The 25,794-nt window shown below is 38.9% G+C and overlaps 1 protein-coding gene across 7 annotated transcripts in view; it reads right to left on the bottom strand.

The window, feature by feature from the left end:
- The window catches only part of cabin1 (calcineurin binding protein 1), a 56,103-nt gene that overhangs the window by 19,225 nt on the left and 11,084 nt on the right, over positions 1–25,794 (bottom strand). For 3 of the 7 annotated variants that reach the window (XM_057831866.1, XM_057831865.1, XM_057831871.1), the window contains exons 20-34: positions 24,885–25,046; positions 24,511–24,717; positions 24,108–24,253; positions 20,459–20,720; positions 20,201–20,371; positions 19,596–19,685; positions 19,310–19,470; positions 19,012–19,223; positions 15,478–15,543; positions 14,762–14,941; positions 14,112–14,503; positions 13,050–13,163; positions 2,450–2,613; positions 1,872–1,968; positions 1,109–1,783 (exon numbers count right to left, since the gene is read on the bottom strand). In XM_057831866.1, the coding sequence (XP_057687849.1) occupies positions 1,109–1,783; positions 1,872–1,968; positions 2,450–2,613; positions 13,050–13,163; positions 14,112–14,503; positions 14,762–14,941; positions 15,478–15,543; positions 19,012–19,223; positions 19,310–19,470; positions 19,596–19,685; positions 20,201–20,371; positions 20,459–20,720; positions 24,108–24,253; positions 24,511–24,717; positions 24,885–25,046 (3,099 nt within the window). The remainder of the gene's footprint in view (positions 1–1,108; positions 1,784–1,871; positions 1,969–2,449; positions 2,614–13,049; positions 13,164–14,111; positions 14,504–14,761; positions 14,942–15,477; positions 15,544–19,011; positions 19,224–19,309; positions 19,471–19,595; positions 19,686–20,200; positions 20,372–20,458; positions 20,721–24,107; positions 24,254–24,510; positions 24,718–24,884; positions 25,047–25,794) is intronic. The other 4 variants (XM_057831868.1, XM_057831869.1, XM_057831870.1 and 1 more) reach the window with 4 other exon arrangements.

Here is a 25,794-nt window from a genome sequence, read left to right on the forward strand (position 1 = left end):
CCTCGCCAATAACTGAACAAACACTCGAAGCAAAATTTGATTCAAAGCTTTTTTTCTACTCGAATTACTCAAGTTAATTGATAAATTGTTTCAGCACTAATGCGTTTGAATGATTTTTTTAAGAGATTTGTGAAAAAAAAAACGTTTGTATTTGATAGCATTTAAGATAGCGGACTTTTGCTACGCATGTTAGGTTCATTCGATCAACTAAATTTACATATCAAGTTGATTAATTAGACATTTAAACTCCAGTTGTTTTTTTGTTGTACTTAGATCCTCATTTATTTATATTTCATTCCGTTTGAGGCTAAACTCAGGTATTTTAATTTATTTTTGAATGCATTTACTGCTCTTATAAAATGAAAGTGCAGTTCTGTACAATTTGAAGAAACAGTCAGGTATTTAATTTTGTATTCGAATTGAATGCTCTTTTGAAAGTGTAATCTTGGCGCCAATGGATGTGCAGGTCAACATAAATGTTATTGCAAGCATAAACACTTCTTTGTCTAACATCTCCTAGTATTATTCTACATTTCTGCAACGCATTAAGTGTTTTTTATCCGATTACTGCATTAATTGATTACTTAAATAACTGATAGCTCCGGCCCTACTATATATTACTATTCACAAGCTCAATTATGTATTTTAGCTAGAAGAACAATAACATATCAAAGCAAATGGAGCAGAGTAAGGGAAAACAACCAAATGGTATTTTTGATCCAAATCTGTTGTACTACTCAAAAGCTGTAAATTTTAGAGGCTTTTACAGTGGCACTCTTACCAGAAGAGGTGTTTGTGAGAATTTGCAGAACCAGAAAGAATTATAGCAGAACCAACACACTCTGAATTGTTTACGCTAGGGGTGCCCAAGTCCGGTCCTCGAGAGCCCCCATCCAGCCTTTTTTCCATGTTGCCCTCCTCCAACACACCTGAATCAGATAATCTGGATCATTCTCAGGCTCCTGCAGCGCTTGCTGATGAGCTGATCATTTGATTCAGGTGTGTTAAAGGAGGGAGACATGGAAATCAACCCGGATAGGGGCTCTCGAGGACCGGACTTTGGCAACCCTGGTTTACGCAGTGGGAATGCTTAGTGTGGCCCTTTTACCTGTTTTATGAGCATGTATGTCTCCGACATGATCTTCTCAATACGACCTAGGTCATAGGTCATAACCTTCTGGCCTTGTTGCCAAACCCTGTAGGCGTCAAGCAGTAGGGTTTTTCCCGACTCCACATCCTCTAAAAGTTTCCTTTTTCTGCTGGGCCTTCTTAGTAAACCTTGATCAGTGCTGCTGGCTGCCAAAGTGACCTTGCTTGCTGAGGATTGGAGCTGCTGTTGGCGGGAACTAATACTTAGATCCTCCAGAGACAGCTCTGATGTCCGACTGTTGTCGATCACTTTTTGCTGTGGTTCTATTGTGCCCAGAGAGATCGGTACCTCTGTTTCTCTGTTTTGAATATCTGCAGTTATTAATGCTCTCCTCCAATGGCTGGATTCCAAATCCATTGGCTCCTCTGGTCTTGTTCTGTGCCCCTCAATCCCAGCAGGTTCCACCTTTCCAGGTTGATTGTCAACGTTGCCACCTTTATCTCCAGATGGTGCGAGTGCCCGGATTGGTGGATGAGAGACTTCTCTGTGTCCAGTATCAGTAGAACAAGTCCCTTCTGTGAGGACTGGCTTCTTGGGAAGCACATGTTTGGTGTCCTCTGAACTTGGCCTGTTGGATGCAACTGTCGTAGTCATCTCCCCCATGGAGGGTATCGCTGCTTTGGGAAGCTGCACCTAAAAGTGACAAGAGAACTAAAGTCACAACCAACTAAAGAGGGGGTGTGATTTCTTTCAGACATACAACTATGGTGCACTTTCTTACCCTGGTGAGACTGTTCAGATTGTCCTCCAGGACTTTTACATTAAGGAAAAATGCTCTCTTGGCCAAAACCTGGCGATCAACATCCCGTAAATATTTTCTAGGTGGATTTAAGGAGAGAGGTTGTTGAGTGGGATTAAGGCAGGACATATGAGGTTCATTCCAGAATTGGAGGACATACATCATTGCTTCATAATTCTAAAAAAAAAAAAAAAAAAAAAACTTTCACTTCTCTGGTTTTCTGCTATACATTCATCAATACTGGGAAATAAACTACAAACACATGATTTGTTCACCTTACAGATCAATGTTGAAATGTGTATAATATGATTTATTTAATATTTACAATATTTAGCATAATCACAGTACAAGGGTTGCTGGTAACAGGGTCGCAAATCTCTGCTGTTCTTATTTTTTTTAAGATTTGGTCTACCGGCAAGTACATTTATTCAGAAACTGCATATTTTAGTATTTCCTATGTAAATTATTTCTAAAAAATGAAGGTCGAGACATAAGATGTCCTACAGTTCCGGAATAACCCATGAACATACAAAGTAGTATCAGAGGAAATTGGCCCTTACTTTCCCTGGTCAGGGGTTCTCTGCAGCATGAAAGAGACTTTCAGCAAGGTGTCGTGATCTTGAAGCTGTGATAACACCTCCAGTAATAGGACAATAGATCGGTTCATATGAGATGCAAAACTTCCTGGGCGGTCAATCTCATCTACTGGAATACGCCAGATGCCCTGGAAAGGAAATTGAACACACGGAGGTGAAAAGAGTATTTTTGACAGTGCTATGAAATAAGTGTTAAAAGGCGGTTCCTCTATGCAACTAGTGTTTTTCCTAGACATAAGAAAAAGCAACAGATTTTGCGGGGAATACCATCTTAAGAAACAATTAGCAAGGAGAATATGTGAAAGGAAAGACGCAACAAAGCAAAAAGTAAAAGAATTAAGTGAGTGAAAAACATGGCATTTAAAAAAAAAAAACACTAATGAGGGTTAGAAAGGCTGCAGGGGAGATCTTGCAGACTGCCTGGACATGTAGAAGGAAGGGAGGGAGGCACAGAGAGTGTTCTCTCTGGGCACACATGATAGGAGGCCTCATTAGTTCTCAGTTGTGCCAAGCAATACAATACAGTCACAGAATGGAAGTCAACAAACACAGGCCTGATGTCTCCCTTTAAAGACGAGTACAGGTGAAATGGGCCAACTTCTATTTACCCGACGATTTTTTAATCGATGCAAGTGCAGATGGCGGCCTAGGCTACAGTCAGGAAACATGCTGCGCAGAGTGCAGCTTCTGGCAACCGAAAATGTGTGCGAGACAAAACAAAGATGATCCTATCAGGATGGAACACTACAAATGAGATGGCTCTATCAGTTGGTGAGGCACTATGGAGCCTGGCGGTCCTCTGAAAAGACAGCTCCAGATGGTCAGATGGCTTTTTCAAAAAGTCTGGAGGAAAATCAAGCGTGAAAGCATGACAAGGGAAACCTATCAAGAGATAAAACCTTGCTTTGCTAAAAGCAAAACTTTCCTCCCACCAGCAAAGTGAGTAATCCGCCACCGAAAATGGCCAATGTATTTTTCCATTTAAAACACTTATCCTATGTAGCAGGTGCCAACGGGTGTGAAATGTATGCTTCATTTTTCACACACTCTTTGGAGAATCACCCAATATAGGATTGAATCTGTGGTGCCAATGTTTCCCAAGGCTCACCGTGTGCAAGGAAGTGTGATGGCAAGGTTTTCCCTGCTCAAATTACAAGCACTCTCAAACACAAGGAAGAAAAATAAGTATGCTAAGGATGCTTAGAACAGCAGCGCTAATGGATGAGAGTTCTCCAGAGAATCGTCAAACTATCATTGCACAAATCTGTTTTGGAGAAAGCAAAGCCATGGCTTTAGGCAGATTATTCTCTAGCACAACAGCTAAAGCAGATTTGTTATGACTGAAATGATGTTAACCATCTTTTTTGTGAGAAAATGAAACCAGGCCCTATGGTGTGGTCAACCAATGTGGTCAACATATATCGCAGAACCATGAGAATGAAGAAAACATGCATAATGTGTAAGATTTAGGAAAATTATGTATTAAAAGCAATATCATTGATAGCTAACTGTCTGACCATGACAAACGTGAGCTGTGGTGTAGGAGCCCCTCAAAGCTTTGTGAAAAGTATGAGTAAAATGTATTACACTTTCACAAAAACTTGGCATGTGTGTTAGTTTGTCTTTCTGGATACATGTCTCAACGTGAACAAAATAATAGCACAGAACCAGAACATTACCAGGTACAACTGGAGAAAAGTTAGGTAGTCATGTGACTAGAAGCAACCAGTAGCAATTGATGCAGCTAATCGATCACAACATCAGCATTGTGCCAGCAAGTTCAACTTAAAAAAGCAATTATGGCTTAAGACCAAAATGGCTGTTACCTACCAATGCTACAAACAATTTTTGGCTATGTGGTACCAGGTATGATCTTGAGCCTTGCAAAAGATTAGGGTATTCATACATATTTGCTCGGCATCTAGTCAAAAAATTACAAAATACCACAACTAAGCAGGTGTTTCCCAAAGTCTGACAGAAAGCAACTTACCATCACCAAAGAAGGCTTATTCCTCCTTTTTTACGCTAATATTTTTTAGAGTTGGTCTTGTGGGCGGTTGCAGCGACAGCATCCCTGGCTGCGCCTCCAACCTAATAGAAGCTCACGCTCAAAGAGCAAAGGGTGGGATGCATTTGGGTGCCAGGGCAGAGCTGCAGAGGAGGTAAAGCGGTAAAAGCTCAGCTGCATTCGGTAGAAACAGATCAGAAGAAAGAATGGTAGCTTCCTTGCTGAGAAGAGTACCAGCAAGCTCAGGACATCACTGGCAGACCAGGAGAATCGCTCTTCTCCTCTCCTTCCATCTCACAACAAAAACACCCACGCACTCCATCTACACTCTCCCCTGACCCCCAGCCTGGTGGAGTTCTTTACCCCCTCCTCCTCCCGTGCTTTCTCTGGCACTCCACACAGGGCACTGCCAGCCCTTGTAGGTCTGTGCCAACCAATCATATATGAGCAACAAAATGTCCCGCCTTTTAATGCACACCCACACAAACAGAGGAGTGAGAGAGTAATGAGGAAGCCGAACAAGAGGAACAGAGACGAGATGAGTGGAGCGAATAACAGCCAGGGGGAGGGGTAGAGCATGATCATGTTGAAGCCACAGCAACAGGAAAAGAACATGAGAACATAAACTGGCTGAAAAGGGAATTGAGTGCTACAAACGCATACTGCAAAGCTTAGACACCATGAAAGGTAAAAAACATGTTTGTATACAAACTCGCTATCAACCAACCGAAACGAAGCAAACGGTGTTGCACAACCAATCAAGAAATCACTGCTGCATACATATTTCTTCAACCAAGAGCCCTCACCTTCTTGCTTTCAACATTGGCTGTGTCTCTCCAGTTGGGTAGCCTAAACATACTAAACATGCACAACCTTGTTTATCCTGTTTCCTGTATGAGCAGTAAGACGAAAAAGTGCTGGAAAAGGTCAAACTGAACCAAACAAAACCAAGACAGGAGGAGGAATCCCATCTGACAGCCTAGGCTAGCCCTCTACCATACGAATCAAAACATTAGAGAAATATTTTCACTGTCCAATACAGTTCCCCTATGACAAGAGAGAAAAAAAAAAAAACCACGGTTTTCCTGAGTGGAGCTCCACCTACAACCACCACACTGCGCAGCTGAACACACAAATGCTTGAGTCATACATCAGATTGAGGGAAGTAATTCGAACAATGTGGAACACTATCATTATATTTTCATAGTAAAGTTGCTCCTATTAGGAACGTTTTAGGGAAACGCTCACAATGAAAAAAAATCTCATAAGAAAAGCCATCAGATTGAGAAGTGCGTTAGAAATGGGGAAGGCAAGCACACATGTGAGTGGAGCTATAAATTGTGTATGCGTGTAAGTATATTAAGTGGAGGTGGAGATTGGGTAAACACTTGTCACAAATGGATTAAATGACAGTAGGCAGTGCTGAAGGCTCAATATCACGTCTCCAGTACTATTGTGTGAAGTCAACAAATATATTTTGTAAATTTTCATATTACTGTTAGAATAACTTAAAAGAATTACACTGATGGCATGAACAAGTCAATTAAGAGAAGAGGACTTGGCAAGAAGTGATCTACTGTGCTAAGTGCTTCCTGTTACTTTTTGTTCAACTATGTAGTAGCATAGTAGCAAACTGTTTGATAAACATAGTGCTTTAATAGTGGCTTTAGTACCAAAATCAAAATACCTGGACAAAATAAAACTGTGCCTATATTTCAAAGGCACACAAAAATAAACATTTTCCTTACAGAACTAGGTTCATTTATTCGCAGTCACACTAGTGCAGCCCAGTCATAGCAAGTGGGAAAAGTGGGGTATCGTGACTTAAATTGGGAACTACAGTGGGGAGAACAAGTATTTGATACACTGCCGATTTTGCTGGTTTTCCCACTTGCAAAGCATGCAGAGGTCTGTAATTTGTATCATAAGTTCTCTTCAACTGTGAGGGACAGAATCTAATACAAAAAAACAGAAAATCACGTTGTATGATTTTTAAATAATAAATTTGCATTTAATTGCATGAAATAAGTATTTGATACATCACAAAAATCGAACTTAATATTTGGTACAGAAACCTTTGTTTGCTATTACAGTTACCAAACGTTTCCTGTAGTCCTTGACAAGGTTTGCACACACTGCAGCAGGGATTTTGGCCCTCTCCTCCATGCAGATCTTCTCCAGAGCCTTCAGGTTTCGGGGCTGCTGCCGGGCAACACGGACTTGCAGCTCCCTCCATAGATTTTCTATCGGGTTCAGATCTGGTGACTGGCTAGGCCACTCCAGGACCTTAAGATGCTTCTTACGGAGCCACTCTTTAGTTGCCTTGGCAGTGTGCTTTGGGTCGTTGTCATGCTGGAACACCCAGCCACGACCCATCTCCAGGGCTCTCGCTGAAGGAAGGAGGTTGTCAGCCAAGATCTGGCGATACATAGCTCCATCCATCCTCCCCTCAATACGGAGCAGTCGTCCAGTACCCTTGGCAGAGAAGCAGCCCCAAAAAATAATGTTTCCTCCTCCATGTTTCACGGTTGGGATGGTGTTCTTGGAGTTGTACTCATCCTTCTTTTTCCTCCAAACACGACGAGCCGAGTTTAGACCAAAAAGTTCAATTTTGGTCTCATCCGACCACATGACCTTCTCCCATTGCTCCTCTGGATCATCCAGATAGTCAGTGGCAAACTTCAGACGTGTCTGGACATGCACTGGCTGCAGCAGCGGGACCTTGCGTGCCCTGTAGGATTTTAATCCATGACGGCGTAATGTGTTTCCGATGGTTTTCTTTGAGACTGTGGTTCCAGCTCTCTTCAGGTCATTGACCAGGTCCTGCCGTGTAGTTCTGGGCTGATCCCTCACCTTCCTCATGATCAGTGATGCCCCACGAGGTGAGATCTTGCATGGAGCCCCAGAACGAGGCAGATTGACCGTCAACTTGAACTTCTTCTATTTTCTAATAATCGGTCCAACAGTTGTTACCTTCTCACCAAGCTGCTTGCTTATTTTCCTGTAGCCCATCCCAGCCTTGTGCAGGTCTATTATTTTATCCCTGATGTCCTTACACAGCTCTTTGGTCTTGGCCATTGTGGAGAAGTTGGAGTTTGTTTGTTTGAGCATGTGAACAGGTGTCTTTTATACAGGTAACAAGTTCAAACAGGTGCAGTTACTTCCTGTAATGAGTGGAGAACTGGAGGGGTTCTTAAAAAAGAACTAAGAGCCGAAATATTTACTAGTTGGTAATGTATCAAATACTTATTTCATGCAGTTAAATGCAAATTGATTATTTAAAAATTATACAATGTGATTTTCTGGATTTTTGTATTAGATTCCGTCCCTCACAGTTGAAGAGAACTTATGATACAAATTACAGACCTCTACATGGCTTGCAAGTGGGAAAACCAGCAAAATTGGCAGTGTATCAAATACTTGTTCTCCCCACTGTATATAAACATGTCATGTTACAGATCATAGTTTGTGCATCACCTTTGATTCGTATGTAAATTTGGCACAGTTCATGTCGATTACCGTATTGGCCCGAATATAAGACAGTGTTTTTTGCATTGAAATAAGCCTGAAAAAGTGGAAGTCATCTTATATTCGGGGTCTAGACATTATACCCATTCACGACGCTAGATGGCGCCAGATATCATTGAAGCGAATGCTGAACTTGAGGAGTAATGTTCCGTCATGACAGGTCTCAGCTACTCTCAAGTTTAACCAGTTTGCATTATTTTATTGCAATGTTTTTCCTTATTCAGATTTGTTTCAAGACTACAGTTACAGTTAGACCTCACTTTGTGGGTTAATGCAGTTATTGCAATTTTGTTGTTTTATCACAATAGATTGGTTTATTTACATTTCAAAAACCAGAAGCCATTCATTTACGAATGTGATTGCACTTTAGTTTACATATTTAAATGTTCAGATAATAGTAATTAGTAATTAGATAGTAATTATTTTCTGTATAAAAATTAATTTGGTGTTCAAAAAGTCTTTTTTCAAACTTGAGTCTTGAAAAAGAGGGGGTCGTCTTATAATCAGGGCCATCTTATATTCGGGCCAGTACGGTACTTTGAGGTTTTCTGTCACCAAAAAGATGACTTAGAAAAACAAAAAATATTTTCCTAAAACATAGACACATAAGGATTCATCAAGATATCAGTAAACCTGTCACGAAATGTTTTCTTACAAGAGAATGTGCTGAAATCCGGAGCAACAACTGATTGGTATCAGACACAGAGCTGTGAACTTGAATATTCGGTTATGTGAGAGGGCACAAATCAACACCTAAGTTGTTTCCTCACTACACCACGAATAACTCGTTTAATTTAATGGACAAACTAACAACAAAAAAAGATGCAAACTCCAAAACCAATTAGTCTTTTGAAAGACAGATCAGTCTAATATGAACTAATGAGAAATTGCCATTTAATGTATGTGAGCTACTAGTGTAAAAAAAATAAAAAAAAATCCTCAAACCTAAAAATGCCAAACCTATACTCCGCTAATTCCAAACACAGCAGCACATCGTTAGCAACAAATTGTGGAGACACACATCAATGCTTGACAAGATCATCCCATGAGATTGTGTCGTAGCTACATCATGTTACGTTGAACTAAACTGATGCAAATTACACACAGGCACAATCTGATAAGGTATACATGACAAGAACACATGCAACATGAGGAAAGCCTTTCTAAGCGTAAAGTTAACTAGAATGGTGCTTTGTCCGCCTACTTTGTTTGACTGACAAACAAAAAATGATGGACTACAGGTATTTATACAAGGCTCCATCTGTTCAATCTAGTGGGTCACTTCACTCACTTGGCTCAAATTCAAGCGTTTTGTATGATCAAACTAGTGCTGTAACAATTAGTCGATTAACTTCAGTAATTCGATTAATGAAAAAACTTCAAATCAAAAGTTTGCTGCTTCGAGGATTCGTGTCCTTAGACTCACATTGTACTGGTTTGTTTTGAAAGTGTTTGCATTTATTTTTATTGATTTAGGTCGATACACTGGCCTCTAGTGGCAACAGTGAATATGACATAACTCATCCAACATCGCTGGCGCTAATATGTTTGTTAAAGAGCATATGACACGAGAAAAAAAGTCTTAAATGGCATTATTATGTGAATTACAATCATATTTTGAGACGATTCGACTATATACAACAATTTAGAAAAGCACAGATGACGAGAAATTAGTCTTTTAATCTGCCGGTTAGCCACACCTACCATTATAGGGCTTTAGCGTCCCCAACAGGTGGATGACGTCAGCGGTAGACTGGGCTCATCGGTTTTACTATTCAGCCCATTGAGGGGGAATTATTCAGAACGAGGAAAACGCGACGAAGAGAGCCGCAAAATGTCATTGTTTCAGTCTCTCTACTCCAATATTTTTACAGGATATTCTTTTTATCCAAGTATTTTTCCCCAATAGCTATATAAATGGCTTGAGAAGGACCAGTCAGCCCGTCGAGGGGGAACTATTCACAACGAGGAAAACGTGACGAAGAGAGCGGCAAAATGTCATTGTTTCTGTCTCTTTACTTCAATATTTTTACAGGATATTCTTTTTATCCAAGTATTTTCCCCAATAGCTATATAAATGGCTTGAGAAGGACCAGTCAGCCCGTTGAGGGGGAACTATTCACAACGAGAAAAACACGACGAAGAGAGCGACAAAATGTCATTGTTTCTGTCTCTTTACTTGAATATTTTTACAGGATATTCTTTTTATCCAAGTATTTTCCCCAATTGCTAAATAAATGGCATGTTCATGACAAATAACAGTATTGTGCTGAATGGAATATGAAATAATAAAAATGCATTTATTCAGGACGACATGGCAAAATTACTCCATAATGGTCAAAAATGTCGACTTCACCTTTACTGTCGCACCTCCCAAACGATATTTTATGACACCTAAATCGGACATATGTCATTTCCCTTCCCCGGCTTCGGAGAATGCAAACAAACCAGAAGCCGTGACAGCTAGCCGACATGCTAACCCAAACCGAGTGATGTTTCAAAGTCTTCGAAGTGGAAAATCACACATAACTATCCTGGATTATTTGACATGACGACCCGGCTGTCAATGGTCTTAGTGGATCGGCAAACCGCCCGGCGGAGAGCAATTTACAGTTCGTTCCCCGGAGGAGGGTGGCTGGATTTGGGTTGTGCAGCTAACATGGTGCTGCTAATGACCATTTGGAGAGCTTTTTACATGCCTATCAATGATCAAACGTAAGTAGTCCTTCATTTAAAGGAAGTTTGTAGTGTTTACTTTGTAATCGCTGTATTCGTTTTTGACATAATACAAAACAAGATGTTTACTTACTTCCTCATAAGTCCAATGGTCCCACAGTAAATATCCACGGTGAATGGGAACTTTTGAAACTCCAAAAAGGCGCATACGCCTCTCCCTCATACAGAATGATTTTTCTGCAGCCGTTTGGCTGGCGTGATGCGAATAAACGTATTAATCCGCAAAATCAGCTGAATCCTTCGTCCTCATACACAACAGTACACTGTAGCGTGAAGAGGACGTCTTCTACCGTACACGTCACAGCGCCCTCCTCCTCAATGCAAGACCGAAGCCGGAATTCACTCATTTTCATGGCGTGGGATTCAAAAAACTAAATAAAAATAGCGATCGCTTCCACACACATCCAAGCGGCCCATATCATTCAGGGGCATAAAATACTGCGTGTATTATGAAATAAACATGCTTTTTCGTGTCACAGGCACTTTAATGCCTTCTTTATTTAGTTAAGAAGTATATTTAGCAGTTTTTTGTGGGAATATGTGTTTAAACTATTTGTTAAGAGCTTTGTAAAAAAAAAAAAAAAAAAAAAAGTTAGCATTTTATAGGATTTAAGCTAGCGGAATATTGCTAGGCAAGGTTTGCCAATTGTTCTTTTGTTGTACTTCGATCCTCATTCTTTTTTTTTTTTATACCATTTGAGGCTAAGCTCAAGTATCTTAATTTATTTTTAAATGCATTTATTGCTCTTGTGAAGTGCAAATCTGCACAGCTTGAAAAAACACTTGGGAATTTTATTTTGCATTCGCATTTCATGGTCTTTTGAAAGTGCAATCTTAGCAAGCCTTTGTTTTACATCTCATAAAATTTGTTCTGGAACGCATTAAATGTTCCTAATCCGATTATTCGAACTAACTAATTGATAGATTAATCGATTAATGAAATAATCGATAGCTGCAGCCCTAGATCAAACATCAAAATCAATTCCGTGACTTTGATCATTACCTTTCAGAAAACACTTGGAGCTTCAACAAGGTTTATAGATAAATATGATTTCTTCGCTTGACCTCTTTTGTGGCATGCTTCATGGTGACCTACCAAAATTTTCTCTGAGAAGATTTTCTTTGAGAAGTTTTTTATTTTTATTTTTTTATTTTATTTTACAGATTTTTGCATTTTTTGGCACTGAAAGAGTAAAATAGCAATACGCACACACCAGCTAATTTAAAGTGTCTGCGATTAATCAAAAATAAAGTTTATATCATCAGGTCAGCTTATACTTTCCTTTTTATTTTTTAAATATATTCTATGAATATTTTATGCTAACACTGATTTGAAACCCATCAAGTTTCTGCAGCCCCAAGTTATAGGTGACATTATTAGTGTAATACTTGTACGTAGCAATTTGCACATTTGGTAATAAAGGTTATATTTACTTAAGACTCTAAGATATGTTGTCATTTACTTAGACATTTTAAATTGTGGTTATTGCTTGCATCAGCTTGAGGGGTGTTACTATATTTTTTGCTCTTTTTAAATAGTTGAATAAAAACAACTCAAAGTATACAAATGCGGGGTAATTCAAAAGTAACTCCGTATTTTAAAGTATTTATTCATGTTTGAAAATTTTCCTCATTTTTTTGTGTGTGTGTGTTCGGTGATGCATGGAAATTAATTTGTGTTCGTTTTAGTTTCTGATTGGTTATTTTGTTTAAAATGTCCTATCCTACAAGAACATGCCCAGTAAACTGCATGTTGTGAAGTTTGGAGATGTGTTGTTCAAGTGCAAAGATGGTAAAATACTATTAAAGGAAGACATGCTCAAGTTGATGATAAGACCATCAAGAAATTGTCATGCAAAACTCATCACCACGGGATTTGGGGCTGACAGCTGGGCATTTCTATAGTGTAGTACGTACAGCCATTTTTGCAGGGCTTTCAAATTTCAAATAAAATAATCGATCTGAATAAAAAAATTTAAAAAAAAACGAAACATACATCATGGAGCATACACAAAAAAATGAGGATAATTATAAGAACATATGTATAAATGATCAGTATTTTAAAATATGAAGTTACTTTTCAATGACCCTGTATATATAAATCACCTTGTGTTACATCATGAAAATTCAGTGCCGTAAAATGTAAGAATTAAAGGTGAAAGTGATTGTGGTATATTTGCTCTGAAAACTTAGATATATATGTTGAGCTTGTTAGTTATATAAATGACTCTACGAAAAACTAAGGAATGTGCAGTGATGGAATAGAGTGCAAAGGACCTGAACAAAACTTACATTGAATAGGTTTGTCTTGTTTCTTTCACAGAACAGTCCTTGTGCAGGCATGTGCTTCTGTTGTTGCCATGGGACACTGCTTCCTAGCAACACATCTCGGGCCCACTGTAGGTTCTGTGGTAATAAATCCATTAGTTAATCCCTCTAAAATACATTAACGCAACATTCTCATACAAACAACATTAAATTATCATTCTTTGGCACACTTTACATCATCACATTATTTTGACTTGATGTCAAAACAGTACATTTGCTCTAATGTGCTAAAATCTAAATGCTGCTCATTTGCAAGCAGGAAAGGCTAGACTACCTTTAGCAACCCTAATTTTTTGATCTAGCCAGCTAAAAAACATTGTTAAAAAGACCAAAAATGTAATGACATGTAAAAAAACAAACTGTTTTAGCTGAAAACTAGCCTCCATTTTAATTGATCACGGTGTTAACAGAAGGATGCTCCTACAGTACAGTTAAGCAATATGCCAAGTTGGCTGAGAAAGCATGGTTCTCAACCCACACATATCTCTACCCACAGTGCCTTAGCACTCACATGGCCTCTTTCAGCAACCAGCGTGCACTGAATGAAATCTAAGACAAACAGAAAAGCTCAGGGGAGAAATGAAGTAGACATTGTAGTTGATATTGTTTACTAATTTGAAGTAGGCACCACTTGGCATATCAAATGTTAGAAGTACTTTTAACATCGGGAGTGTTAGATAAGTTTTTATTTTTCTCAACCGTGGGCATGTGAGGCCCTTTTTAGATTTTCATTAAGGGCTGTATAAGACTTGAATGGTTTAGATCAGGGCTCTCCAAACTATTTCTCATACGCCACAGTGGGTGTAGGGATTCATTTCAACAAAACAGGACGAGAGCTTTGCACCAAAACAAGTGTCATCAATTGATTGCAGTCAGGTGTTGTTTGTCTTAGCAGAAACCTCATTGGTTAAACGGTCTGTCCTTGATCGGTTGGAACAAAAACCAGGACCCACAGCAGCCCTTTTTGGAGACCCTTGGCTTAGATGGTCGAGGCTCAAATTTTAAAGATTACTATGCTGGACTGACCTGGTGTGTTTTGCTTTTGGAGTAAAAGAAAGCCAGGCGGTACAGACTCTTATAGTGTTGAGGGAACCGTCCGAGGCAGAGGAAAAGAGAACGGACGCACATTTCCACCAGCATCCTTCTCTGGTCAGCATATTCTGCGGGCAGGGCCTTGGGTACCTCTATCACCTCAGCAGGAGGCTCTGGCTTCTTTTTGCCTTCGTTGGCTGGGCTTTGAGAGGCAATCTGTGGAGTGGAAGCGGCTTTCGGAGGGGTAGCTGGTACAAGTACAGAAGGAAGGCAGAAATCTGAAGAAATTTTAGCAGCTGAAGTCTCAGGAAGTGTCACTACCATCTCCACAATTTCCTCAACCAGATTTTCTTCTGTCTGGGGAACAGTCGACTCTCCGTGTGACTCTAAAGTAGGAAACAATAAAGACATTAGTGAGAACTGTAGGCAAAACCCCAATTTAGGATGCTACTGTGTTGACATGGAAGAAGATCAGAGTCCACAAAAATAATATACTGGACTGTCTCAGGAAATTAGAATACACAATATTCTAATTTTTTGAGACAGTCCTGTGTATATATACAGTATAGATGCATAGCAATACTGTACTGACAATTTATTTCTTTCAGGCGTCTTTTGCTGTCAGCATCTGAGACCTTTGTTACCTGTATCCTCAGACGCAGGCTGTCCTTCCTTCACAGGGGTTGTGCTCTCTGATGATGAAGAGCTGACTTTACCACTGGCAGGTTTGTGGGTACTGTCTTGTGAGCTGGTAGGATCTGTGAAAGCATCCTGGGTGGAGTTGGAGTCAGAAAGCAACACCACCTCACTGTCCTGACTGCGATCTGTCAAAACATGAAATAACAGAAGTCGTTTCCTCAATTGAATAGTTATAAACCTTCCAGAAAAACATGGGAAAGCATTTCAAGTTCATTTTGCCTAGAGTTTGGCTATATGGTTCTTTTGTTTAAGTGTGTTTTACTGTAGATTTTTTTAAGATATTGAAGCATTAAATCCAAAGCAAGTCACAGACTTTAAGCAATCACAATAAAATTAGGTTGTCACAAAACGAGGATTAGGTAAGGTGGGCAGGGTTGGATAGTGTGGAAAGGAGACCAAAGCTATTTCAGCATTCCCCTTAATTCTTGTTATGAGAGATATGGAGAATCATTGGCAGAGAACTGTAGATAACCAAATGAGGAGTGGAGGATAACACACATGGGAATTGTCGGAAGATTCACAATCATGAGTAAAGGCAAACATCTTATGGCACTGTGAGTAATAAAGTTAGAACTGTGAAAATGGGTGCCTCTGTTAAGAATGCACATTTTCTGACTTAAGACATAGCCTCTGAGAGTTTGGTGGGTTTGGAGAGCAGTACCATTCAGGGAAGCCAGCCACATTGAAGACCTGGGCAAGCAGTAATCATGGTCAAACTCTGGTGAGGCTGTTGAAGATATGGGGAGCTGGTTTTACAACAATATCAAGCAGAACTGTACCTCTGTATGCATTTTACACATTACATTGAAAATGCAAGTTGATTACAGGAAAAAAAATCATACATTTTCGACAAACTAAAGTCAATCCCAATGTGGAGACCAATTCAGACAATAAAACATTCTTATTCCTACTCTTACACAATGGCTCTCTAACGTCATATTTCAACAACATCTTTTGCCTAGTCAATATCTTTGAATTGGTCGAAAACAACTGACCTATTACTATAAATAAGAAAGCAAAATAAACCTAAGATCATCTATCATTGTGTAAAGACAGAGTCAAGAGAAAATAACTGTAAAAACAGAATCTTTAAGATGACTGGATGTCTGAATTAGGCCTTACAGTATTTCTGCCAGAATAAGATTTGAACAGAATGATTGGCTAACACGTTCCACATTTCCATAACTTGGCTTTCAGTTCTTTGCCAATAACAGACCACTGGTTTATGAGTTTTTGCACTAATTGGATACTTTCCAAATATGTCCCATTAGTGCAATGAAATATAAATCACACCAGGGCAAGATATCTCCAATGAGTCAAGAATTTTAGTCTAGCTAAATAAACCCACACCAAAATCTACAACAACAAAAAAACGCAACACTGCGAAGCATCAGACAATAAAGTGACGTTTACTCATTGCTGAAGACAGTGACCCCATTGGAACAACATGCATATAAATGGCAAAGCAGGTGGTAAGAGCAAGCAGGCAAAAGAGGTAGCAGGCAGGTAGGTAGGGAGGAAGGGAAAAAATCTGGGAAAGGGGGACAAAACTGGCAACATGGGCAATATAGCAAATTCAAGCTTCATGGGGGAGTTTGCAGGTTGAAAACAAACAGTATGATTCCTCAATTTTTATTATTTAAATGTTTTTAAAAGTATTATTTTGAACAGTCAGTGAGAGAAAAAGTCAATCAGTTACTGTAAAGAATGGCTTTGATGTCTCTATTATCATGTCAAAAGAATTTATTTATTTATTTATTTATTTTATTTTTTTAAACGCCATCAATGGATGTCACTCAGTCAGTTTTTTTTCTGAGTGAATGTGTAGCAACCACAAATAGGCAGGTACAATGGAAAAATATATAACAATCTAACATAACATCTGCAAAAAATTCAAATCTGCTCATTTGCGAGATGTTTGACTTTCAAAGGCTATTGCAATCAATCAACAAACCGTGTAGCTGTCAAACAAATCAGGCATTTTGACATGGTATCTACTATCCAGAAAACAGGGAGACACTGATTTCGATTAAAGAGGATCCTTAAAAAAAGGAACCGGACAGATTCATTGACAAAACAATGGTGAGTATAGAACAGTGGTTCTTAACCTTGCTAAAGGTACTAAAGCCCACAAGTTTCACAAGTGCATTCACCAAACCCTTCAGATTTTCATAATGAAGCCATTTTTTTTTTTTTTACGAATTCAAGACCTAGCAAGGTAACATCTAAGTGAATTCCTGTTCTAACTTCTACCGGATTTTTAATTCACTACAAATAATGCCTTTTGCCGTTGATCTGAATGGTGGTAAATGAAATGAAATTCATTCATTCATTCATTTCACACTGTTCTTTTCTTCGTTTTCATGTCTACATTTTCAGTTTATTGTCGCATCCTTGCATCACATGCTATTTTCATGGCGTAAAATGATGCAATTTAAAAAAAGAAAATTATCTACGCAGTTCATGCTGTCTGTAGGTCTGTGCCACCCAACTTTCCACTGAACAAACTGATTTCTCCTCCAATTAGATAGAGGACAAGCATTTGAAAGAAATCAAATAAAGCCTTTAAATTAAGGGCAAACAGATCCAAAACCTGATCTAAAACGCTACTTTGCCTAGATTTAGTCAGCGTACAAAATAGGGCTCTGCATTTCTTAACCTTCATTGAACCCCTGAGGCTTACTCACCGAACCCTTAGGGTTCGATCGAACCCCAGTTAAGAACCACTGGTATAGAAACTTACTATCCGAAATGTAGGGACCACTGGCAGCTTAGAGAATTTGCACCAATGTAGAATTAGCAACCTGTTTGGTCAACAGGTTGGTTAATCCCCTCCTCGTGTATTATTGATTGTACATTCAAAAAATAAACATTGTACAGGCAAAATTTAGTGCCTTGCAAAATTCCAAAAATAGATATGTCATGCTAGCAATATCTGATTGCCTTGATTACAGAGCATGTTCATAACGTGCATGTTTTGTGCATGTTTACAGAAGTGAGGCGTGATTCGGTCAGAGACAAAAGGGTTTTGGGGTGAAGTGAGACTATGTTAAAATCTTGGAAGCAGTTTGAAAACTACAAACTCCCCCTTTTATCGTGAAACATGGGATGCATGAAAAGACAGTTTCTGTAATTAAGGAAAATCATCACTGTCTTTTTCACCCCGCTCAAAATTTTCCTTTTGGACAAGATCTTTGATGTGGAAACATCTAAGATCGAATTTCAATTAATCATTTTGCTTTTGTTTTTGTCAATGTAATGAAATCAATTATGTAGATTGTCATTACTCTCGTGAGCGAAAAGACCTAAAAGTGACAGCCACAAAAATACTTCAGAAGATTTAAGTAAACAACAGTCCATTAAGTGCATATTTACATTGAAACAATGTGATTTTGACATTTAGTTGTGGTTCCTCTTGAAGAGTTGTTGGATCAGTTCAATGAATGACCAGAAGTCTGAATTCAGTCTCATTCGTTTTTCTGAACAAGTTGTTTTGTTTACATTTATTTACGAAAAAAAATATTGAAAACGCGATCAGATTTGCTGTGGTAAATAATCTTATGCTTCTATACATATTATAATGTGAAATATTTGTCAATGAAACTGTTCTGGATCTTTGATAATTTAGGACTGTTTAATTAAACCTGATTTGACTTCTTATTTTAAATCTCACATCGATTTATTAATGTCAGCAGTACATATTCTCTTATTTCATTTTACTACACTATAACTGTTTTGAGTATCACCTTATTTTTATATTTTTGTGACCATCTGATTTTGTAGTTGTCAATTTATTATCGAGAAGTTACTTCAAAACACTTTAATCTACGACCAAAAAGATGTTGAAATATAAATTGTGGTAGTTACACTGACCTCAATAGGATAAGCAAACTGACAAGATGGTAAGGATAGCAAAAAGGACAAAGCTGTGAAAAGCCACACTCATACATGCGCAGTGCATTCTGGCCAGTGTGCCCCCTGCCAAGCTTATTCTATTGCAAAGTATTCCAGAAGACTGTAGCCATATTGCCCATTTCACCATATCCCAATCACCCAATCTAAGTGGCTCATCATTTTAACACAAATCAAGGAAGCACAAAATGGTGATTATTACTCCTCAGTAGACTTCCTGCCCCAGTGCAAAGAATGGCAAAGGGCCCAAGCCCAGAGACAATGTCTAGGACTGGGACTGTACCATCAGCCTGCTGTTCCTCATGCCGCTGCTGCTGCCACTGCTGCCGTCGAAGAGTTTTGCGTTTGGCGTAATCGTGGTCAAACGGCGTGGCCACGTAGAGAGGGGATGTCACACCTGGAGTGGCAGCTGATTGAAGGGAAGAGCTAAGGATATTGCCCATGCCAACGGAAGAACTATTAAAGTCCTCATCTACCACAGAGATCGATTTCTCCCTGAAATGAATACAAAACATTGATTTTGCAGTACAATGAAAGATTTTTTAACCATTACTGTAGAGTTATCATCCATGGGTTCTTACTTTTCATTAGACCTAGGTATACTGGGCATACTCTTTTCTTCCCCTATGGCAAAGGGGCCAGTAGCAGCCTCAACCAACAAACTGAACAAAACTTCATGGTCCAGATTGGGCTCATTAGTCTCCAACAGCTTTAGGATGGTGGCGCTGAGACGGAAGTGCAACTAGAAGAAATAAAGTTAACAATGCCTTTTAAGAGGACTGCTTTGGCATAAAACAAAATGGAGCGCCTCATTATTCAAACCTACAGGCACTCAGGGTGAAATATCAGTCTATAGAAGTGACTTACCTCCAGGGCTTCCATTGCCAGGTCAGGTGGATTGTGATAATGGATTTTACGAGGGTACCTGGCAGCCTCTTCATGCAGAAAGTGCGCTGCCTTCAAATTCACAACAACATATGACACTCAGCAAACCAGTAAAGCGCCATACGACAATATGAATATACGAGATGACAAGAAGGGTGTTCGTATAGAAGAGGACTGTCATGAGTACTGTAATAAGAATTCACTATACTTGCATAGCAGCTGACCGCCATGACATTATGTTTGAAATTTCAAAAGTTCACCAGCCTCCAACGATCTCATCATAACAATAGTGCTATGAGTAATGCTGTATGTTTCCAGCTCTTGGGAATTGAGAGAAAAATAAAAAAATTTAAAAAATGCACACACACACACACACACACACACAAAAAAGAACATCTTGTGAGGGAGGAGAAACAGTAATCTTAGTTCCTGTAGGTGGATTCTTTTCAAGATTGCCTATCTTAAAAAAATGTTTAAAGTTACTTTTATCTCATGTACTTTTTTTTCCATTAATACAATTCCATTAGCTATTATTAAAAGAGGGTATACGATTCAAACCCAGCAAGTGAGCTTTGCTTTTTGTTTACCTTTTTGTAAAGGTTCAGATATTCCACTGGTGTCTGTTTGCGTTTTTCTGCAATCTTCCCTAGCATATAGTGTATGAGCCACTCTTCTTCATCACTGTCTCCCTCACAACGCGAAGCTCCCTGGAAACACTGACATGCAGTCTCTAACATGGATTCCTTCCTTTCCTCCATCTGAAAACAAAATAAGAACAGAGGTTTGATAAGTAAACTAGTCTACTCTAGACTACATAATTCCTGGAGTAATTGCATTGGCCTCACCTGTTTTACAACCTCTGGTGGAAGCTCATCACGCCACTGTTTTAGCTGTCGGGAAGCAAAGGAATGCAAAGCATATGATATGGTTCCATACTCAATCCAGAGCGATAGGTTGGAGCTGTCAATCTCCAAAGCCCGCTGAAAGCAGTTGAGCACTGCCTGTGAGTGCTTCCATATGGGTACATCACTTTTGAGTTCATTTGAATTGAGTTTCTCCTGAATACGACTGGCCCTGGCTAAGGCCATCCCTGCCCAGGAATCAAACCTATACACAAACACACACACAGGACATTAACCTCCTTAAACCCAACATCCACATACATGGATATCACATTTGGGTCATAGAAGCCACAATACAGTTGTACCTCTACATACTAATTTAATTCGTTCCAGGACCTGGTTTGCAAGATGAAATTGTCGTATGTCAAGTGGGATTTTCCCATAAGAATACATCACAATTCGATTAATCCGTTCCACAGCCCCAAAACCTACGCTAAATCCTTAATAAATAATGCAATTACAAACAACAAGTTCACATAGCGAAACAAATAAATTATAAATACAAATCTGAACAATAATAATATCTTCTTCTCCTTATCCTTTCGGCTTTTCCCTTCAGGGGTCGCCACATGACAACAATAAAAATAATAATGTAATGAATTGGGTTCTAATGTGGAGGTTGTGTTTTGCATGCTGTTCCTGAACGCACCGTGGGACAGAGAAAGAGGGGGAGAGAGAGGTGCGGTGGAGTGGAAGGTTTTGACTCTTTTTTTCATGTTGTTGTTGACGTCAGCTATGGCGGACAGTAGCCAAGTTGTGTTGCCAAGTTCTGAAATAAATTATTAAAAACCTGACGAAGCTGGCGACTTCCTTGTCAATGCAACAACAATAACAATATAATAAAAATAAATGGGAAATAATTTTATTTTTATTGTCACCTTAACTTATGGAGACTTCCAAACTGAGGTCGAAGGAGACCTGCCATATTGTCGAGCCAGTTCACTCATACGCACACCATGCTCATATTTGCTTTTTTATTTCAATTGTAAATGTCACCTGTTTCCTTTTTTAACCACCTGCACTAGCCTTCTTTGGACCCATGCTGATTTCTCTCACAAGAAAATCCCGTGTGTCTATCTTGTCCAAAAAAAATGACAAGTCAAATTTTACGTGGTATGTCGATGTGATTGTATGTAAAGGTACCACTGTATTGACATTTGGCATAAAAATTCGGCCTATATTACACATAATGTTTGGTCGGGGCATCTGCGTTAATTGCGTCAAATATTTTAACGTGATTAATTTTAAAAATTAATTAACGTCCGTTAACGCGATAATTTTGACAGCCCTAATATATATATACATATATATATGTATATACAGTTGTGGTCAAAAGTTTACATGCACTTGTGAAGAACATAATGTCATGGCTCTCTTGAGTTTCCAGTTATTTCTACAACTCTGATTTTTCTCTGATAGAGTGATTGGAACAGATACTTCTTTGTCACAAAAAACATTCATGAAGTTTGGTTCTTTTATGACTTTATTATGGGTGAACAGAAAAAAGTGATCAAATCTGCTGGGTCAAAAATATACATACAGCAGCACTAATATTTGGTAACATGCCCCTTGGCCATTTTCACTTCAATTAGGCGCTTTTGGTAGCCATCCTCAAGCTTCTGGCAAGCTTCTGGTTGAATCTTTGACCACTCCTCTTGACAGAATTGGTGCAGTTCAGTAAAATTTGATGGCTTTCTGACATGGACTTGTTTCTTCAGCATTGTCCACAAGTTCTCAATGGGGTTTAAGTCAAGACTTTGGGAAGGCCATTCGAAAACCTTAATTTTAGCCTGATTTAGCCATTCCATTACCACTTTTGATGTGTGTTTGGGGTCATTGTCCTGTTGGAACACCCACCTGCGCCCGAGACCCAATCTTCGGGCTGATGACGTTAGGTTATCTTTAAGAATTTGAAGGTAATCCTCCTTCCTCATTATCCCATTTACGCTCTGTAAAGCACCAGTTCCATTGGCAGCATAACAGCCCCACAGCATAATACTACCACCATCATGCTTGACGGTAGGCATGGTGTACTTGGGGTTAAAGGCCTCACCTTTTCTCCTCCAAACATATTGCTGGGCATTGTGGCCAAACAGCTCGATTTTTGTTTCGTCTGACCACAGAACTTTCCTCCAGAAGGTCATATCTTTGTCTATGTGATCAGCAGCAAACTTCAGTCGAGCCTTAAGGTGCCGCTTCTGGAGCAAGGGCTTCCTTCTTGCACGGCAGCCTCTCAGTCCATGGAGATGCAAAACACGCTTGACTGTGGACACTGACACCTGTGTTCCAGCAGCTTCTAATTCTTGGCAGATCTGCTTTTTGGTGATTCTCGGCTGAATCTTCACCCTCCTGACCAATTTTCTCTCAGCAGCAGGTGATAGCTTGCGTTTTCTTCCTGATCGTGGCAGTGACAAAACAGTGCCATGCACTTTATACTTACAAACAATTGTTTGCACTGTTGCTCTTGGGACCTGCAGCTGCTTTGAAATGGCACCAAGTGACTTTCCTGACTTGTTCAAGTCAATGATTCGCTTTTTCAGATCCATGTATGTATATTTTATGCAAATTTAACTGAACTGCACCAATTCTGTCAAGAGGAGTGGTCAAAGATTCAACCAGAAGCTTGCCAGAAGCTTGTGGATGGCTACCAAAAGCGCCTAATTGAAGTGAAAATGGCCAAGGGACATGTTACCAAATATTAGCGCTGCTGTATGTATATTTTTGACCCAGCAGATTTGATCACTTTTTCTGTTAACCCATAATAAAGTCATAAAAGAACCAAACTTCATGAATGTTTTTTGTGACAAAGAAGTATCTGTTCCAATCACTATATGGGAGAAAAATCAGAGTTGTAGAAATAACTGGAAACTCAAGAGAGCCATGACATTATGTTCTTCACAAGTGTATGTAAACTTTTGACCACAACTGTATGTAACGATATATTTGCTGCCTCTGACTACTCAGAACAACATGTTGTTAGTTATATAAATGATGAATCTGTTTTATATACTGTATTTTAAATTGATAAATACAACTAATTCATAAAATATTAAAATGAATAATCATAGTATTGAATTCATTGGCTGCTACTGATGGTTATAGATGTGTAATTCATTTAAACTGGGAGGACTGGCTGTGAATACTCATTTTCCAATGCCACTGATTGCACTAGACGTCCAATCCATTTTGACTGGGAGGGCTGTTCGCCATCATTGACTGGCTGCAACTGCTGCCATCAAAGTTTTGCGTTTTGTGTAATTGTGGTCAAACAGCGTTATTTTGCAATACCAATAAGTTGAATGGGTGCCCTATTAGGGGAAAACTTGTTATAAGCTTTATCTATCTTTTGTTCTTATTATCTCCTTAAAAAAGTAGAGGGAGGAAAAAAAATTGTGAATCAAATTGTTGGTGAAAAACTGTTGAGATTATATTGTTAGGCCCTATTGCCCAGCCTAATATTCTTGTATGTGGACGTGAGGATTAAAAATCAGCAACCCTATTATGTCCTCTCATTCAGTTTTTGATATCTACTACAAACTTTAAAATCAATTAAAAATTCAAATTAATATTTTTCCTTAGTGAAATTACTCACCTGTTGGGGCATACACAGATATCATGCATATAAAACTTAATGGCTTTCGACTGCTCCTTGTTCTTGAAGTGATAATCAGCCAGCAAGTAGTAAACCTCGTTAATGATTGGTGGGGCAGGAGGAGTACCCTCAGGAAGGCTTGGGGTCTTAGAAAAGAAAACATTGAAAATATCAGAGGAAGGAATTAAGCACATTTCTTTGTAAAAAAAATAAATAAATAAATATTGATGATGTTATAATTTTTTATGCCTTGGGCTAGACGTGCAGCCACAGTACAACCAAGTCTGTCTGACCTTGGCATTAGAAATTGATTATGGAAGCCTTATATCTTAGTCTTTAGAGGAAATGCTTCATGTTTGATCGTTTTATGCTACATGAATTGAGTGTGGGCTAACAAACTGACCTGCTTTGTGATGCCATCAATATAGGCTGCTACCTCATCCATGGTAAGGGTAGGACTTTCACTTGGAGGGGCGATTCCTGCAAATCTTCTCAACAGATTAGCTAAATCTGCAGAGACTGTACTTGTTTTGTAGCTGTCAAACTCAGGCAGGGATTTTGGTTTAAAATACTGGAACATGAAAAGGGCCTCACTCCACAACAACTCAACCTGTAACAAAATTATTTGTATCAATTTATCAAACACTAGATTAGTGTATTTAAGGTTGTTAGAGTTATTTTTCTACTGGCACATTTCACACGAGCAACCCCTAATCAGTGTATTGTGACTGTAAAAAGATTGCTGGTGAAAACCTGGCATTATAATCAGAATCTGACCTGTGGTGAGGAGTGGTCCTCAAGGAAGCGGGCCTTGCTCTTCTTACTAGGATAGGCATATAGGCAGAAAAAGCACTGTTCCAAAGCCATCTCCAACTCCTCTTTGTAGGGATGACAGATATTGCTGGCGGTGGCAGCAAACTCCTTTTCCAAAACGCTGACCTTTATTATCACAATAACAAAATCCTGTTAAACCTATTTAAGTTGTACAGGGTGACCGAGAAGGGGAAAAAAAAAAAAAAAAAAAAAACAGGAACTTTTTAATAATCCAATAAAACAGAGTGAGGGACGAAAAAATATATTGAGTATTTGAAACCTTAAAACATGATCGTTTAAGAAACAGTGATGAAATTTTCATTATTTTGTAAATGACGTTCTTTAAATGTCGTCCTGCTGTACAAATGCATTCTTGAAATCTACTTTGGAGATTTCTCATTGATTCCTCATCCGCGCTGGTATACTGGGAATTTCATCCTGAATTCACCACAGTTACTGCATGTCTGCTAATATGCAAAAAAATCCTGTTTTTTTTCTTTTTTTTTTTTTTTATTGATTTTTTTACACATTAATGGGTTAGGTACAGGGGAAACACAATAGAGATAGAAGCACATAAATGACATCTAATGATAGATGGGGTTTCGATGCAACTCAGTGAGCCTCTCACCGAAGAGGTCAAGATAAGGCAACATACACAAGATAAAGGTACCTTCCCAGCACGATCAAGACAACAGACATTCTCATTCACAACTTACACACCACACACACACATTAGAAAAATAAAATATAATGAGGTAAAGAAAAAAAAAAAAATATATATATATATATATATATACTGTATATATATACTGTATATATATAAATACACACACACACAAACATGCACATATGCACACAAGTATACATATATATA

Source organism: Corythoichthys intestinalis, chromosome 3, assembly GCF_030265065.1.
Source record: "Corythoichthys intestinalis isolate RoL2023-P3 chromosome 3, ASM3026506v1, whole genome shotgun sequence".
NCBI lineage: Eukaryota > Metazoa > Chordata > Actinopteri > Syngnathiformes > Syngnathidae > Corythoichthys > Corythoichthys intestinalis.